Here is a 19,155-nt window from a genome sequence, read left to right on the forward strand (position 1 = left end):
CGAATGGTGCATTTCTCAGGAGGTGATCAAGAATCTTTTACTTATGATTCAAGTCAAGCTCTATGCGAATGGAAATTCAAATTCAATTAAATATACAAAAACATTTTAACTTTGTTAAAATAAAACTACCTTAAATGTGCTGGATACACAAGAAAAATGTTTCTCATAGACTATCAAAACATGTTTTGCATTTAAAGCTAACTTATTTATTAAGCAAAGGAACTATAATAAAGAATTAAAGGAGAGTAATGCAAATCAACCTGGGTTTATGGAAAATACACACTGTCAGACTAACTTGGTATCTTTTTTGATGCGATAATAAGTTTGGATAATGTAATATGCCTAGACTTCTGTAAAGCGTTTGACTTGCTTCCGCATGACATTTTGATTAAAAACTAGAGCAATATAAAATTAACATGGCAGACATTAAATGGATTACAAAATGTCCAACTGATAGGTCTCAAAATGGGGAACTGTCATTGAGTGGGTGTGTTCCAGTGGGGTATTGCAGGGACTGGTTTTTGGCCCTATGCTATTTAACATTTTTATCAATGATCTGGAAGAAAACATAATATTGTCTCTGATAAAGTTTGCAGGTGATGCAAATTGGGGAATGGTAAATAATGAAGGGGACAGGTCACAAAGAATGTAGGCCATACGTACAGAATGGGGGACTCTATCCCAGAAAGCAGTGACTCTTAAAAAGATTTGGGGGGCATGGTGGATCATCAGCTGACCATGAGCTCCCCATGTAAGTCTGTGATCAAAAGAGCTAACAGGGTAATCTCAAATAGGAGCAGAGAGGTTATATGTTTGGAACTGGTATGACTATTGCTGGAATATTGTGTCCAGTTCTGGTGCTCACAATTCTAGAAGGATGTTGATAAATTGGAGAAGGTTCAGAGAAGAGCCACGAGAATGATTAAAGAATTAGAAAACATGCCGTATAGCGATAGAGTCTATCTATTGAGTTTAACAAAGAGGTTAAGAGGTGACTTGATTTCAGTCTATAAGTATAGAATCATAGAACATTAGGGTTGGAAGGGATCTCAGGAGGTCATCTAGTCCAACCCCCTGCTCAAAGCAGGACCAATCTCCCGTTTTTGTCCCAGATCCCTAAGTGGCCCCCTCAAGGATTGAACTCACAACGCTGGGTTTAGCAGGCCAACGCTCAAACTACTGAGCTATCCCTGCCGCCCCCCCCCCCCACTGAGCTATCCCTTCCCCCAAGTACCAACATGGGGTACAAAAATTTAATAATGGGCTCTTCAAACTAGGAGAGAAAGATATAATTCAATTGAATGGCTGGAAATTGAAGCTAGACAAATTCAGACTAGAAATAAGATGAAAACCTATAATAATGAACCTTTGGTATAATTTACCAGTGGTCGTGGTGGATTCTCCATGTTTAAATCAAGACTGGATGTTTTTCTAAAAGATCTGCTCTGGGCATTATTTTGGGAAGTTCTATGCCCTGTGTTTTAGAGGTCATCAGACTACATGATCACAATGGTCCCTTCTGGCCTTCCACTCTATGAATCTGTAAAAGCTTGTCCCTTCCACCAACAGAAGTTGGTCCAATAAAAGATATTACGTCTCCCACCTTGTCTCTCTCATAGTGAAACAGTGTCAGGTATTCCTAAAAGCTTGTTTGAAAATGTATATGTCCATCACCCTGCTTGTTGTCTGCCCCTCTGTGCAGATCTCAGGAGTCTGGGGCATGGAAGATGATGCAGTGGAGGAGGTGGATTCCCTCTCACTTCGCCTGATCAGAAAGTCCATTGGCGTTAATGAAAGACTCCCATTGGTCTCAGTGGGTTTGGGATGAGGCCCACTGGGAATACAGGGTGAGATTGGGTGTGGGGACCCTCCCCGCTGCACAGTGGGATAAATGGGCCCTGTTTATTTAACTGTCATTCCAGTGTTCTGTTATTAATCACTGCGTTTTTTCTTTAACACTTAAATAAAAATGCCCAGCTCTTACAAAACACTCTTCATCAGTCGATCTCAAAGCACTTTAGAAAGGAGGTAAGCATCATTACCCCCATTTTCCAGCTGTGGAAACCGAGGCACAGCGAGTCAGAGTCATCCAGCTGGCCAGGTAGAGCTGGGAATAGAACCCAGATCTTCTGAGTCAGATTTCAGTGCTCTATCCACTAGACAACACTGCCTTCTCACAGATGCTGGCTAGCCTGGTGAAGGAAAAAGCTGATCTACATTCTTCTAATATTTCCCCAGACTGATATTACTTCTCTAGTTTACCCAAATCAAAAGGTTGAATAGACTTTTTTTTTTAAAGGGGGAAATTTAGGTAAGATGCCTGTTCTCATAACCAACATTATAAGAACACGCTTCTCTTTGTTAAGCTAAACAGCTTGAGCTCCTTGAGTCTATCCCTATAAGGCAAGTTTTCTAAAAGTCTTGTGACTCTTCTCTGAGCCCTCTCCAATTTATCAACATCCATCTAGAATTGTAGGCACCAGAACTGGACACAGTATTCCAGCAGTGATCATACCAGTGCCAAATACATAGGATTGCATTAGCACTTTTGGCCACAGCATCACACTGGGAGCTCATGATAATCCAACCTGACCTGCAAATCTTTTTCAGAATCACTGCTTCTCAGAATAGAGTGCCCATCCTGTAAGCATGGCCTGCATGCTTTGTTCCCAGATGTATACATTTATATCTTAGCCCTGCTGCATCGCTGACCATGAGCCACCCGTGGTAAGCCCACACCCCAACCCTCTACCCCAGCCCTGAACCACCCCCCCAAACCCAGAGCCCCCTCCTGCACTCCAAACCCCTCCTCGCCAGCCCCACCCCGAAGCCCTCACCCCCTCCTGCACCCCAACCCCCTGCCTCAACCCGCCGCCCCCTCCTGCACGCCAAATCCCTCAGCCCAAACCCCCCAGCCAGGACCACCTCCTGCACCCCAAACCCTTCATCCCTGGCCCCAGTCCAGAGCCTGCACCTCCAGCCTAGAGCCCTTACCCCCTCTCACACCCCAACCCCAACCTGCAGCCTTCTCCCACCTTCCAAATCCCTCGGTCCCAAAATCCCTCTGTTTCAACCAAAGTTGTGGTGCTGCTCCGGAGCCAACCTCCTCCCCAGGCAATGTAATATTTCTTGAGTACCCCAAGCAATGTCAGCCATGCGCCGGGGTGTCTCTCTCTCCTCCCCACTTCCTCATATTGTATTTGAGAAGAGTTGCACCTGAGCTCTCCCCCCACCCCGACCAATGGCAGCTCCATTCCTAAACACAGATGCTTTCAATTTCTTTCTAGAAGGCTGGCAGAGAAACTGCACTTGCTGTTCTCGCGCCAAAGGCAAGACTTTGGGAGGAAAATTATATTTTTTGCAACATGCAGCATCTGGTGCCCAGCTGTTGTGCTGATTGAAATACCAAGTTAACGGTGGAGTGGGGTAGTTGGTTCTTCCAAAAGCAGTGTTGCTGGGTTTCCAAATATGCCCTCGAAGTTATATGCCAGTGAAAAATCAGACAAACGTTATCTGAATCTCTGGCCTTCCCCCTCTCCCTCTTGTGCTTCTCCATATTTAGCACAACAAAATAACAACACTGAACAGCAGGGCCTTTGCACAAAGCTGAGACCCACCTGCACCACTCTTTACAGTGAGATGCTGCTGCAGCTTCCCAGTACAGATGCAACAGCTGGGTTTTTAAAAAACAAACAAAGGCTGCCTAGAAAGGATTCACATCCTAAAGAGACTGTGTGTGACAAAACTTCTGCAGTGAAAGGCCCTGCCATACAGCACCTCCCACACTACGCAATCCTCCACACCCACAAAAACATTCTCCAGAGAAATACAGAGTTCTCTTTGATAAAGCAACTGCCATTCAACTGGGTCAAGGTACAATAGCTATTAGGCCCACCTGCTTCCCCAGAAAGTCGTTAGTATAACTGTCGGGACCTTACACTGATTCCTCCTGCTTTTGAAACTCTCACACACTTTCCATAGGGACAGGAATACTGAAACTGTAATCATGTCTTTGCCGGAGAGAGAGAAGGAGAGAGAACTATTTTGGATCTCTAAATTCCAAGGGCTCCCCTGGACATCCCAACTATATTCACCAGCATCAGTCACATCAACCTACCAAGGTCAAAATTAGGGGTACTTCCTCTCTTGTTGGATTGTGTATCCCATATATGAGAAAGAATGTATTCCTCATGCACCAAAGAAGTTGTGCTGGTAGGAAAGGGACTACTTGTGATGGTGGCAGAAGGTATCAGCGAGAGAGATGGCGGAATGATAATTATGAACGCTGTCAGGTAATCTGCCAGTTGGGTGCCAGGGTGTCTGAGGCAAGAGATGATCTTTTAGACACACATGAGAAAACCCAGTGACTATGCTACTGCTCTCTGTGAAGAGGGACCCGGGGCGCAGAGGGATAGGAGGGGGAGCAAGTGGGGGGGGGGAGCCAGCTCCAGGCTGGGAAGGGGTATCCACATAGGTTCTACTGCCAGGCCTAGGGCAGTTCCTCAGTGGCTGGTGTCCAGTGCCCCATGTCCCAGCCCCCTTGGCGGCTGGTGGAGTGTATGCGGACAACCTCCTGCCTAGGTGCAGGTGACCTGTCCAGTCCCCTCACCCCATCTCAGCAACTGGCGTATGTGCTTCTGTCCCTCCCTGGGGCCAGATGTCTTTGCTGGGACCCATGGTGGCTGGTCATTAAAGTCATTGGGCCAGAGAGGAAAAGCAAGAATGACTCTACAGTTCAGTGGTTAGGTCCTGGGCCTAGGAAGTGGGAGATCCTGGGTCCAGTCCCCCTGCTCCAATGAGTCTTCCATTCTTTATCCACAGTGGAACAGCTTCAACAGGAGAGACTGAGGGAGGTCCTCTGCAGGCTATGCCAAGCCTAGTTGTTAGAGCATTCTCCCGAGAGGCAGGAGACCCTGCTCTGTTCAAATGCTTCTCCCCTTTAGGCGGAGCAGGGAACTGAACCTGGGTCTCCCACATCCTAGGCAAACACTCTAGCCACTTGACTAGAAGTAATAAGGTTAGCAGCACCACCAGCAGCTGCTGCTGCCACCTGTGGCATGAGGCAGGCTCCTAACTCCTTGTTACAAGAAACAATTTAGGTGCCTAAGCCATCTGACTCCAAGAGAGCTATTCCCCATCTCTTTGGCATCTCCTATTGGCTAGCTTAGGTGGCTCCCCACCTAGCGTGTATTGGTTGTTGTGGATCCCATTCTTAGGCGCCTCTCTCTCCCCATGTGTTGGATAGGGGGACCCTAGGCACCTAACTCAGGCTTTGTGGATCGCAGTGTGGTGCCAGTTTTCTAGTTGCCTGAAGGGGCTTGCAACACTCAGTGTCCCAGTGTTTAAATCCCTTTGTGGCTCTGGGCCCAAGTTCTGGGAGTTATACTTCAATTATTAGGACAAAAGCTTAAGGCTTGGCTCTATCCCTTGTGACTAAAAGGTCACCCCAGATCGAGAACAGTAAAATCTTTATGTCATACCATCATGTTGTAGAATTACACTTCCTGGGAAAATGACTGAAATCAGGAAATAAACAAGTTCAAGAAGTCTGTTTTTGGAGACAAGCAGTGATTGAGGGGTAGGATGAAAAAAAGAAAACCAGGAAGTGGGGTTAAGATCCATCAAGAAAGAGCAGGGATGTTGGGCCAGATAAGAAATGTTAGGAAAAGGAAAAGCTTATGTGCTTATTCTAAAGGTTATAATGGGTCACTCTCTTCTAGCTGACAAGCTGATCATTTTTCTTCCTTATGAAACTATACTCATATCCTCTTTTAAGCAGCTGCCTTGTGAGCAGAGCTTCAGTGAGGCTTGCTTTCACCACAAACACCACTCCACTGTACTCAGCAAATATCAACAGGAAAGGACCTCAGGCATCAGCAAAAGGATGAAAGATTCCTGAACAAACAGCTCCCATATATATAAACAACTGTGAGTTGCTAAATGAAAGAAACAGACAGTGTTCAAGAGACAGAGCTAAGATCCTGTATTTCTGCTTTTAAAATTCATCATCGTTGTTTATGAAATACAAATTAAAAAGGGCGAGTGGCATCAATAAATGGCCTGTATTTATATATGCACAGCACCATAAGAGTTAAATTAGGATGGGCTTGTCTTTAAAGATGCAAGCTTGAGGTTAAATTATGGAACCACAAAATGTTTGTCAAGCGATACTTCCTTGAAGTATTGGAATAGTTTTTGGATTTTTTTTTTTTTAATGCTTTGAGCCATTGCATATTTGCTTTGCAGGTTTCCTCACATAGTTGTTCCAGGGGCGAATTCATTACCCAGAGCCCAGGCCACATTGCAGAACTGACTGCTCAGCAGATACATAGAGAGGCTAGAGTGGAGGAATGCTCCTCCGACCTCCAACCAGAGGTGAAAGTAAGCCAGTACGCCCCAGTACGGCGTACCGGCAAGAGCCGGTGCACCGTACTGGGGCAGCCTGGCTTCCCCAGGGGGCAATTTAAAGGGCCTGGGGCTCCAGCTGCTGGAGCCCCAGGCCCTTTAAATTGCCTCCAGAGCCCCGCTGCTGGAGCTCTGGGGTAGCGGCTGCAGGGCTCCAGCAGCTATTTAAAGGGCCCAGGGATCCCCTGCTTCTACCACCCGGGCCCTTTAAATAGCCACTGGAGCCCCACCGCCACTACTCCAGGGCTCCGGCGGCTATTTAAAGGTAGAAGCAGGGGAGCTGCGGGCCCTTTAAATAGCCCCCGGAGCCCTGGGGTAGCGGGGACTCCAGGGGCCATTTAAAGGGCCGGGGCTCCAGCTGCCTCTGCTGCCCCAGTCCTTTAAATAGCCGCTGGAGCCCCACCGCTTCCCCAGGGCTCCGGCGGCTATTTAAAGGGCCAGGGCGGTAGAAGAGGGGAGCCCCGGGCTGCTGCTGCTACCCCCGTGGGGGGGCAACCTTACACGGTGGTATGGGGCTCCCTCTGACCCCCTCAACCTGCCCCTTCTGCCCTAGGCCCCGCCTCTTCCGGGGGCCAGAGCTAGCCCCAGAGTACCGGTAAGTCACTCGACTTACTTTCACCCCTGCCTCCAACCATGATGCAGCTGTGAAGAGACCGTTCCAGCTCAATAGTAGAGAAGTCTTCATGGACAAGAGGACCCATGAAGCAGCAGATCTGCAGCCTGATCATGTCTCCCTCCCATTCATTCATCTGCACATTGCCGAGCAGGAATCCCCACATTGTGAAACTCTGCACCTTGCTAGGTTGTCCCCTCTCTGTGCAGTCCCTTGAAATACTACTGCTCTGGTTCTGCTGGACAAGGAGACCCCATAGTTTTGGAAGAAGTGACAAAATTTGCTTCCTAATGCATATTTGCCATGATATCTGTCAAAGTTATCTGCAACACCTCTGTTACTCAGTCCTTCTGTGCAAGTGTCAATGTACCAAACTGGGCGGAAGCTTTAGGATGGACACAAATGTTCCATAATGCTATGTACGATGATGACACCAGCACGTTTTACTTGTAACCTAGACCAGAGGGGAGACAAAGCCAAGGCCCTGTGTACGTCATAGCACATTGCATATAAATTCTGTGGCCAGTCTCCTGGTTTCTATGCCATACATAGCTTCATACTGAAAATTTTGGGGCAGCTTTAGGTATATCAGAAATGGAGATTTAGTTTTAATGAACTACATCTGAAAATGAATAACACAGTAGACATTCCTTGTGATATTTATTTTGATGTTACATTCAGTTTATTTTACTCTGTCCCTACATCTTCAATATCCCCTTGTTTTTTATACTTACAATGTGTTACTGTATCATAGAAGTTGTCAGGAGTGCACTTGAGCTTTTGGCACCCATCTAAGGTACGGGAGAAAGATTAGGACTTAGGGATTTACCCAGGGATGTTTCTGCTAAAATGATCAGTCATAAATAGGTTTCAGAGTTAACAATCCAGGGAGGTGGGGGGAGCAGTTTACAGACCTATTGCTTCAGACAGTATTGTATATAGAATAAGCTCAGAAGAAAAACTATTAAAGAGGCATACAATGCCCAGGGGCTGCTGGATAATTAAACAATTAAACAACAATTAAAGAGATAAAAATTGTCACGGTCATTCAAGCATATCGAGCCAAAACATTCCTTTAATAATAAAACCCCATCGCACGTACCTCCAACACCATTACAACGAGAAGTCATTTCCCACAGGACCAAAGCCATAGAATACACATCCGTTTGCTTGAAGGATTCGATGTTGTCCAAATTCATCCTGGATTCCAGAACTTCAGGGGCCATGTATCTTGCTGTGCCAACCTGTAGCCAGGTATAAAAGGAACAGCTCAAGCATGGAAACTGTAGTTCACGTTTTCCATTCCATTGCAGTTTTGCTTCCATTTCAACCACAGCTACATTATTTGATTTTTAATAAGGAATACGGACCAAGTTCTTTGTTGCTCAGAGAATTTGGCACTATACAGACCACCAATCTTCTTGCATCCCTATGAAGGAGTAATCTAAGGTTCTAAAAAAATCCAATAGCGGCTTTTCATTGTGGGATTTCACCAATGACTTTTCCTTTTTGTTCTTTGAATGTTTACAGAGGTAAGCCCGATTATTCAAGAGTTAAAATTTTTTCCATACATCCAGTGCCTTTCTGTGGGTTTCAAATGAATATGAAATATATTACGTTCATTCTCACTGGATGTTATGATGCTAGCTGTTCCCTTTGCTTATGATGGCACGGTTTAAAAAGCAAAGTATAAAAGATATGCAAATATTTAATGTAGAATCAGGTATCTGAATCAAAAACAGAACCTGAGGCTTTGTTTGAAAACCCCATATCATAAATTTTATACGTGTCTAACAATTTTCAGCTTTCTTCAGCTTTGGCATTGCTTGGATTGTGACCATGGTATGCAGATGGCAAAATATTGATTATAGCTTTTATCAGAGGGGAGGACTTTGGAGGTAATTCTTAGATATCTCAAGAGTTACTTGCAAATTACAAACTCCATTGACTAGATATCTAAAATCTACCCTGAAAGCCCTAAACATATTAAGGGCCTGATCTTGTAAAGACAATCTCCAGTGGGACTACTCGCATGCTTAAGCATGTGGGTAAGTATGCAGGATTGGGACCTAAATTAGCTATTTGAAGACTGACATACAGCTGTACTGTTCAGAGGTGGTGACAGTTTTACATGACACAACCAATCTTGAAACCTGTGCAGTGGAGCTGCTCAACATTATTTCAAACAGTGATTTAATATAAAATTAGACTGTAATATTGGAGGGCATTACCCTGCACACTGCAGACTTAATTCTCTGTTGCCCTTCAATGTATGTAGCCATTTATACCACTGCTCTGTGCCATTCTGATCTGGCAGCACTTCAGACCCACTTGTCACCAGTGCAGATGACTACACAAGGGTGCATGTGGAGAATCAGGCCCTATAACTTAACTGTACCACCTAACATGTAGATGAAATAAAAAACCTTAATTCACATAAAACCAACCACATTTCCTTACTGTTTAACATTTATCCCCCACTCCCCAACCCCACTGTTTACTGTCCTTTGTCTAAATTTCAGTTCTAAACAATCTGAGTCAGGGACTGTCTTTCTATGTCTGTGGAGCACCTAGTGCACCGTGAGAGCTACTGGAATACAAATAATAAACTCAATCTAATTATTTCCAAAATCCTATATGTCAGTAATGTTTGTTAAAGAACACAAGGAAAGCATGTTGGCAGAGAAAGCAGAAGTGAAAGCAATGGTTGTTAACCAATCTGCTCACTAAAACTCTCCCTCCTTTGAGCGGGAGTATGCCTGCCCACACGCTGACATATAATTAAGGCTAGTTTATGTCCTGGAGGTCATGGAAATTACGGAATCCCTGAGGTAAAGAGACCTCCATGACGTTCTCTGCCTCAGCCCCAGGAGCTGTGGGACTCTGGAGCTAGCAGCTACCGGGGCCCTGGCAGGGTTCCAGCGACAGGTGACAGCAGTGACAGGGGCCCTTGCAAGGTTCCAGCGACAAGTGACAGACTTCTGAGGGGACCCTCCTCGGGGTTCCAGCGATGCATGGCAGGGGGACACCTCGGGTGAGCAGCTGGGGGTATCCCATTTTGTCTTTGGGAAATATGGTCACTCTGTAGCTTCCAGCTGCCCTGGGCAGAGGGGGAACCCCACAGCTCCAAGCCATTGCGGTGGCAAGGGAAACCATGGAGCTGCAGCGGCAAAAGTCACAGACAGGTCACGGCTTCTGTGAATTTTTGTTTACTGTCTGTGACCTGACCGTGACTTTTACTAAAAATATCCATGACAAAATCTTAGCCTTACATATAATGAATACACCTTTATTTTGTGAAAACTGATTTTCTTTTCAATTCTTTCCTATAGAGAACTTCTAAGATGGTGCTGACATTAACACCAGAGGAAGACTCAGAATCAAGTGTTGTCAGTAAACCTCTTTTGTCTCCAAATATTGCCTACAGGTAATAGGTGGACTGAAAATGGAATATAAAGACTATAGAGGAGAAAGATGGTTTCTAAGGTCATTGGTATTATATATATTCAATAATAGTTAAATCCATGCTATAGAGCTGGTGGCTGGTTAGATGAGAATTAAATCTGCTGTAGGTTCACCACACTTACAATGACTTTGCAAAGTACACTTCGCCTCAAACATTACATCCTACAGCTGGTCAGAAAATGGGAAATATTTTCCACAAGAAGTTTAGAAAGAAACAAAAAACTTTTCCTGAATGGAAAATTTTGGCCAACTCTATCACAAACCTTTAAAAATTGGACTTTCTGGTAGGAAAGGTCTGAGTCTATGGATGAAATTCAGAGGTGATGTGTCCAGTGGTGTAGTGTCCTTACAAACATACACATTATCTTACTTTCACTGAGATTCCCTTACACTTCCCATACATTGACATATAATGAATACAACTTTCTTTTGTGAAAACTGGTTTGCTTTTCAATTCTTTCCTATGCAGAACTTCTAAGGTGGTGCTGACATTAACACCAGAGGAAGGCTCAGAATCAAGTGTTGTCAGTAAACCACTTTAATATCCACTTTGTTGCGGTGTAAGGGAGTCTATGTCAAGAAGCAGGAAGAAGTAGGGTGGATCTATTTTATAGTATCTTATACCTTCTCTTCTTATCTCTTCTCAGTGTGTGAATGACACCAACTCAGAGTCCTTTACACATAAGCAGAGTGGAGGTTAAGTAGGTCTAAGGGACACAAAGTGTAAAGGGCTCTGAGTTACAGCACATTACGCATCACTTCCGAATGTGGCCCTATTGGGTAAATTCTGCTGTCAATTATGCCAGTGTAAAGATGATACAACACCACTGAATTCAGTAGGCTTACTCTAGTTTTGCTCTAGTGTAAAAAGGAGTGGAATTTGATTCTATGTATAGATTTTTTTGTTTTGAGATCACTCCTCCCAGCTTTGAATAATAACCCCAATCCTACTGAAGAAAATGCTTAAATGCCCATTGATATAAATAGGATCAGGACTGTTATATATTGACTTTAAGTGACAGATCCTCAGCTGGTGTAAAGCAGCCAAACTCCCTTGACTCGTATGGAGCTATGCTGATTGACTCTGAATACTCTCTAGCCAAGAAAGAAAATGGTCCCATACAAAGTAAAATTATAGTGTGAATGAGTACACTTTTCCTTTGCCCAAGCATACAACCTGTGGAGCATAAACTATTGAAAGACATAATTATATGTAGGACCTACATTAGGACCTAATCTATTTGATACACAGAGTCCCTTTACAATGAAGGAAAATTCATGATAACAACGGATATTTACAAAAGCACTTATATAACCTCACCTTCAAAATACTCTACAAACATTAAGTAATCCTCCACCAACCCATGTGAAGGAAATAAGTATTATCCATATTACACAGTCATAAATAACTGTGGAATTATAGCACTTGGGCAATTTCATATTTGCCTGCATTTGGAGAAAGTACCATAATCCTAAAAAGGTTTCTCAATGGTGTTTTAAAGTTATAGCTATCGATTGATCTCTGGGACAGGTTCTGATCTTATTTACACTGGTGTAAAACATAAGTAACTTCACTGAAGTTTATGGAGTTTCACCACATAAAACTATTTTAAGATCAGAATCAGGAATTGTGGCACAAGATTTCAAGAATTTAAAACACACCTTCCTAATATTTTTTGCAGCAGCCCAAACAGTAGCCAAGTAACCCATATGCACTTCAGTGTAAGTTCACATAGGATGATTGTACTGTATGTGCATAGAATATTTGAGCATAACAAAACTGCCATATGGCATTACTCACACTACTTCCTTTATGTCCATATTTGAGCCTCTTTATTTATGAGTGCTGTCATTTATTTCTAATAATTATTTAATAGCTATCATAGCAGTCATTTTTCCTCCTGTCCCAGGAAGTGACTCAGACTGACACACCAACATACACAATATAAGCTACTCTTTAACATTTTAACTTACCTGCCCACTGTTAGCCAGATCGTCCACAGACAGAGTAGGATCAAGCCTCAGAGATAACCCAAAGTCACAGAGGCAGCAGGTTAGATCATTTTTCACTAGGATATTGGAGCTCTTTAGGTCTCTGTGCACAATGGGCGTTTTGGGTCGACCACAAGGCGTGTGGTCACTATGCAGGTGGGCAATCCCTCGGGCCAAAGACCCACCTAGCTTCCATAGGTCTTCCCAGCTGATGATGTGTCGTGTGAGATATTCCTGCAAGTTCCCTCTAGCATGGAAGGCGGTGATCAACCAGTATTGTTTCCCTAGCTCTGTCTTACGCTCTTCTGCTGTCAGGAACTGGAGGATGTTCTCGTGCTTGAGGTTTATATCTGAAAAAATGTCTTTCTCTGTCTTCCAGGAGGCATACTCTTCATAGGGGAAGATCTTGACAGCCACGGTTTCAAACTGCTCAGATGTGTTTTGCTTCAGCTTGGCCTTGTACACTTCAGCAAATCTGCCTTTGCCCACGAGGGTGTCTAGCTCAATGGGCAGCAGTTCAGTGTTGTGGTTGATGTTGTTGGCACAGGTGGAGCTGATGTCTGAGCGGTCGTCATCTATCATAATGGCACAAGCATCACTGCAGTCCTTATGTTTCCTGGGCTTTACATTCTTCTCCCATGCCTTGTTGAGCTTCCTTCTCCTATGAATACGGTAGCCGTAAAAGATAATGTTCACAGCAATGGTGATCACGAGTAATGGGATGAGACTTTTAAGCATCACTGTAACAGTGTCATCTGTGTCTGGGGAATCTGCTGGAAGGAAAAGAAAATCCTGGTTCAGATTTACATACTAGGAGATAATAGGTATGGCACCTGGTAAAGTGCAGTTTAAACATACTAAAATTAGAAATGTGGGTTTTTTTGTTTTTGTTTTTAAAAGAGGACAGGTGTGAGGAATTTCACAAAGTTCCATCAATTTCCCCCATTTTTAAATTTAAAATTTCCGAATTCAAAGTTTAGTTGAAATTCTAAACATCAAGAACTATCAACCAGCTCCAGTTAAAATAAACAATCATTATGGTTTCTGGGGCAAGTTTATGAGGGACCTACCATTTTATTTGTCTACAGAGTATGATGCATAACCTCCTGCACCGTGTAAATAAATAGCAAATAACATTAATTTACTATGTTGCTACACCACAATATTTATTTGTAAACAGGGCTCATTTGTTTTACGAACCACCGTATTTTGGACTGGCACAAAGAAAATATAGTCATTAACATGTCTGTTTTTTAAGAGGTCATTTTTCTTATGCATTTTGGATGAATCCTGGCCCTGTTGAAGTAAATGGTAAAACTCACATTGAGGTCAACGAGGCAGAATCTCACCCTTTACCTTTTGGCACCATCTAGCACACAGGAAGCTTATTCTTAATAAATCTATCCATTTAGCAAGTAATGACTTTAAAATATTTCTTTTCTTTTTTTAAAAGTGGACAGGCTCGATCAATGACCAATTTCAGCACCTGTCTCCGAAAAGTTGCCAGTTCACATCCAATAGCTATTGCTAGGGCCCTACCAAATTCATGGTCCATTTTGGTCAATTTCACGGTCATGGGATTTAAAAAATTGTAAACGTCATGATTTCAACTACTTAAATCTGAAATTTAATGGTATTGTAATTGTAGTGGTCCTGACCCAAAGAGGAGTTGGGGGGGGGTGTGTCACAACGTCATTGTATGGGGGGTGCGGTTCTGCTACCCATACGTCTGCGCTGGTGCTGGCAGCAGCACTGCCTTCGGAGCTGGGCTACTGGAGAGCAGTGGCTGTTGGCCGAGAGCCCAGATCTGAAAGCAGTGTCCTGCCAGCAGCAGCACAGAAGTAAAGAGTGGTGATACCACACCATGCCACCCTTACTTCCACACTGCTGCCTGCAGAGCTGGGCGGCCAGACAGTGACGGCTGCTGCTGAGGGCCCAGCTCTGCAGGCAGCAGTGCAGAAGTAAGGGTGGCAATGGTGTGGCTGCTGCTGGTGGTGGCTCTGCCTTCAGAGCTGGGCTCTGACAGCAGCAGCCCAGATGGCATGGGATGGTGCGGCCACCCTTATTTCCGCACTGCTGCCTGCAGAGCTGGGCCCTCAGCAGCAGCCGTCACTGCCTGGCCGCCCAGCTCTGCAGGCAGCAGTGCAGAAGGGTGGCATGCTAAGTTCCCTGCAAGCTGCACAGCCATGTGGCCATGCAGCAAGCTATCAAGGGCCGCACAGAGCTGCCGTGGCTGGGGAGAGACGCCTCTCACCCAGCCCCGACCTGCTGAGGCGAGAGAGGGCTGGGGGGAGTTCTCTCTCTCCCTGCCACAGCCCTGGGGGCAGCCTGCACCCCAGATCCCTCATTCCAGGCCCCACCCCAGAACCGGTACCCCCCCTCACACTCCAACCCTCTGCCCCAGCCCTGAGCCCCCTCCCACACCCCTAACCCCTCATCCCAGGCTCCGCCCCAGAGCCTTCACCCCTAGCCGGAGCCCTCACCCGCTGCACCCAACCCTCTGCCCTAGCCCTGAGCTCCCTCCCATACCCAAAACCACTCATCCCCAGCCCCACCCCAGAGCCTGCATCCCCAGCCAGAGCCCTCATCCCCCACACCCCAAACCTCTGCCCTAGCCCTGAGCCCCCTCCTGCACCCCGATCCCCTCGGCCCCACCCCCACCACACATCACCTCCATATTGGTGCACATACCAAAATTCATTCCTCACATGAATGTAAAAAATTAGAGGGAACACTGGATGGCATGGTATTGCCACCCTTACTTCTGTGCTGTTGCTGGCGCATGCTGCCTTCAGAGCTGGGCGCCTGGCCAACAGCCACCACTCTCCAACCGCTCAGCTCTGAAATCAGCACAGAAGTAAAGGTGGCAATACCACAACCCCCCTAAAAATAACCTTGGGGCCCCCCTGCTTGCAACTCCCTTTTGGGTCAGGACCCCCAGTTTGAGAACCACTGGTCTCCCCTGTGAAATCTGTATAGTATAGGATAAAAGCGTACAAAAGACCAGATTTCATGGGGGGAGACCAGATTTCATGGTCCGTGATGCGTTTTTCACGGCCAGAAATTTGGTAGGGCCCTAACTGTTGGTAGTGACTACATGGATGAAGTGATCCGATGAAGTGAGCTGTAGCTCATGAAAGCTTATGCTCAGATAAATTGGTTAGTCTCTAAGGTGCCACAAGTACTCCTTTTCTTTTTACATGGAATAGGTTTTTCAGCCAGGCTTCCTCTTGCATAGGCACAAAATTGCACATGCATGAACACCCACTTGCAGATGCAAACACCAGTGCACACACTTGAAAATGTCTAACACCAACACATACACGCATGCACCCACAAACCCTGTTAGGACAAAGGTGTGTTGCAGGAGTGAATTCTAATGCTTGCACATACATAGGTGTTCAATTTTTTTTTTTTTTTTTTTTACATACACATTCAGGTATTGGTTGCTGCACAGTAATAGTGTATGAATTTCTGGGCACACATATGGAGGTTGGGATTGAAAATGTATTTCTAAATGTCATTACCATGATCTGGTTGTACAGCATCCTACATGGAATGAGTGGTGGGGGACTCGGTCCAAATTCCTCAGCTGACCTAGTCCACATCACATCACACAACTGGTGCTAATTGATTAGCTTTTTAGCAGTCTCAGCAGATGTGACAAGACTGAGCTACCCAAATAGTTGATTTTTTTAAATTTAAATTGGATTTCTATTTTATTTAAATTATAATATGTTTTTCTTTTTAAAATTAAACCTGTTTACAATGCAATCTGAATTTAATACAAAAATGTTAAGACCCTAAACTTCTTATAATTTAGTTTGTAAATTGAAACATGTTGTGACTAGAGAAGTTTATGTTTCCAAAACATTTAACATTTTGTTTATTAAAAATAAATTTTATATATTGTTTTGTGTGTGTGTTTAAAGTCCAGTTACCATCCTCATGCAGCTTGACACAAATCAAGAGGAAAAAAGTTAATTATCTAGTAAATAAGCAACATATTATTTGCTATTTTCTAACATACTAAAATGTACAATAAGAATCAAAATATTAAGCTATATAATTGTTTAAACAAATGTATATAGTTATAGTGTACCCTCTTAGGCAGCAAAAAGGTATACCAAAACTAGTATAAAGGCTCCATTTAGTTGAAATCAACATATTTTAATGGTTATATCAACCAGTGAGACTGCATTTTTCTTTAGAAAATAAATTAAGTACAAGTGGAAAACTTGGGCTTTCCACTTGGTGATTTAAATAGTCTTGATATTAATCAATCCACCATGTCCTCTGCCCCCTAGAACTGAGCACTCTGGTAAGAAGGGAAGCTTGCACAATCAAACCGCCTGTTATGAATATACTGAGAACCATGTCAGTCTCACACCTTTCACGAGCACGCAAAGCACTGTTGAAAAAACTTTAGGGAAGGAAGGCAGCCTTCGTTTTATTGCACGCCATTGGATTTCTATGCCTGATTTGGTGCATAGAAATGTCTTCTCTAACCTCATTTCTTTCTTTGATAGAGCTCATATGAACGATGTTATCTCACTCACTGATTACAAGAGTCCCTGGGAATCCAGTACAAGTGGATGAAGACAACCCCATGAATGGCTTGCATTGGCAGTGCAACTACCTCAGGTTTTGTATACCACGGTAAATAAATCAGTATGAAAAAGGAAACCAACATAGGCTCTGAGAAAAAGATGCCACTAACTATGCAAGAGTTAGCTACTTTTCCTCCACTTTCTCCATACTGTGTGATGGATAGAAAAGCCTCTCAAAATGACATCCAGCAACGTGCAAAAAAGGAGCAGTGTACAGTCAGAATGAGTGGAACATGCAACCCCAAAATCTGACCAAAATTCCATCCTATATCATGGATATAGATTTAGTAATAAAGCAGACAGGAATCCTCAGCTGTTCACAAGGCAGCGAGTGACAGAAATATGAGAAGACTTAAGAAGAAGAGCAAATTCTCCTGTATTGGAAGACCTGAATATTAGGCATAGCTCTGTTTGAAAAGTTTATCAATCAGATGTAAACTGAGTAACTCAATCCTGGATTGTCTGATAGGGTTTCAAGTAAGAGGAAGCTTATTTCTGTCTAATATTGACATTCTCACCTATCAAAAGTCATTAATGCATTATTACAACATGTACATTTATCAAAAGACAAGAATCTCCTTTTGTATTTGCAATGGGTTCTTCTAGCCCATGAGCAGGTCCAAGAAAGAATAAAGAAAAACAAACACAGGGACAACAGAACCAAATACTATGGAATTCATTCCCTCAACAAAAAATATTGTCAGTATGTGTCTATACTGAGAAGTTCATTGCCACATTGTGTTCTTCTGCTTCGCAACACACTGCAGAGAAAACTGGAAATTGTTATGGAATTTATTGAAGAAGTACATTTAGACACTACCATCCCACTGTCAGTAAACAGAAGTTCCATGTTGCCCATTCCCTTGTGTGTTCTGTGCGCTTAGAAAACCTACCATGTAAAGATTTAGGGAAATCACCCAGCAGGGATAACTGAACTATTCATTGGAATGATTTATTCCTTGGATTTGGCCACAAACAGACCATGATTTTACAAATATTTTGTTATTTGTAATTATCAAATAGTTTTGATGAACAGATTTGGGCTTACATTTTTTCCCCCGACTGTTTATACTGAGTATTCACTATTTGGACTCTGCTATTTGAGCTGTGAGATGAGCCACCTAAGTAATATGCTATGATTTCCATGGAGCCAGAGATATGCAGGCAGAGGACATTTTAGGAGGCTTTAAACCTTTCCTGTCCACTTTTGAACAGGAAAAAGGATTACACTGGGCTATGGCTGTAGACCCTTGATGTTAAAATATGGGTTCCACCTTGGCTGAGGGAGTCAAGTCAGGTTTATTGGCTGTCTATATTGCCAAATTTCTCACCATATCCATGAAAGTAACTGAGTACCCACACAGTTCTAGTTGTGAAGGCTGTGGCTTGATTTCTTCCCTGGCTCGTCTAACTTCCTGAGGGTCAAAGGCTACCTACCTAAAGGGCTTGTATTGCTATCCATCACCATATCTCAGTATTGCCATCTATATAAGTTAGACTGGCAATGGAGAAGTCTCTAGTAGATGCCACGGAGACCTTGGCTTTTCTCCATTTGGGGGTTGTAGAAGGTCCTATTTGCAGTGGTTTATGGGTACATACATATATGGTGGCTAGCAATAATTTCCAGCATGCATACAGGTATTTGAAAAGTCCATCTGCTTGTGAATAATTGTCTGTGAATCAAAACCCGTATCTAAACCCCACAAATAAAAGCCCCCTTTTCCCTATGAGTATGAATATGAATAAAACCCAGTCACACAAATGTTTGTGGAAGAGTGCAAGGATGGTTAGATAAAACAGCCATTCAGATTTCACTAACGTGTTCTCAGATAATTTCCCCCAGTTGAATAATTTCCCCCAGCCCTATGACTTTCAGTGCAATCAGTATTTCTCAAGCATCAAAAGAGCCTATTCACATACCTGTAGAAAATGCTACCTAAAAGGAAGCTTCCTGTACGTGGTTAAGATAAGCTTAAGCCATCACCACAGCTCTTGATACTGGCTGTTGCAAATGTCATTGTGGTGCCAGGGAAAATGGAAAAATTGCAGCAGCCTGTGTTAATAGTCAAG

General features: G+C 43.8%; 1 protein-coding gene across 4 annotated transcripts in view; it reads right to left on the minus strand.

Annotated features, from left to right (window-relative positions):
* TGFBR2 (transforming growth factor beta receptor 2) overlaps nucleotides 1–19,155 on the minus strand; it is a 77,761-nt gene that overhangs the window by 7,954 nt on the left and 50,652 nt on the right. For 3 of the 4 annotated variants that reach the window (XM_074945623.1, XM_074945626.1, XM_074945625.1), the window contains 2 exons: nucleotides 12,458–13,248; nucleotides 8,121–8,262 (listed from right to left, as the gene is read on the minus strand). In XM_074945623.1, coding sequence (XP_074801724.1) covers nucleotides 8,121–8,262; nucleotides 12,458–13,248 — 933 coding nt within the window. The remainder of the gene's footprint in view (nucleotides 1–8,120; nucleotides 8,263–12,457; nucleotides 13,249–19,155) is intronic. The other variant, XM_074945624.1, reaches the window with a different exon arrangement.

The sequence above is a fragment of the Natator depressus genome, chromosome 2 (assembly GCF_965152275.1).
Source record: "Natator depressus isolate rNatDep1 chromosome 2, rNatDep2.hap1, whole genome shotgun sequence".
NCBI lineage: Eukaryota > Metazoa > Chordata > Testudines > Cheloniidae > Natator > Natator depressus.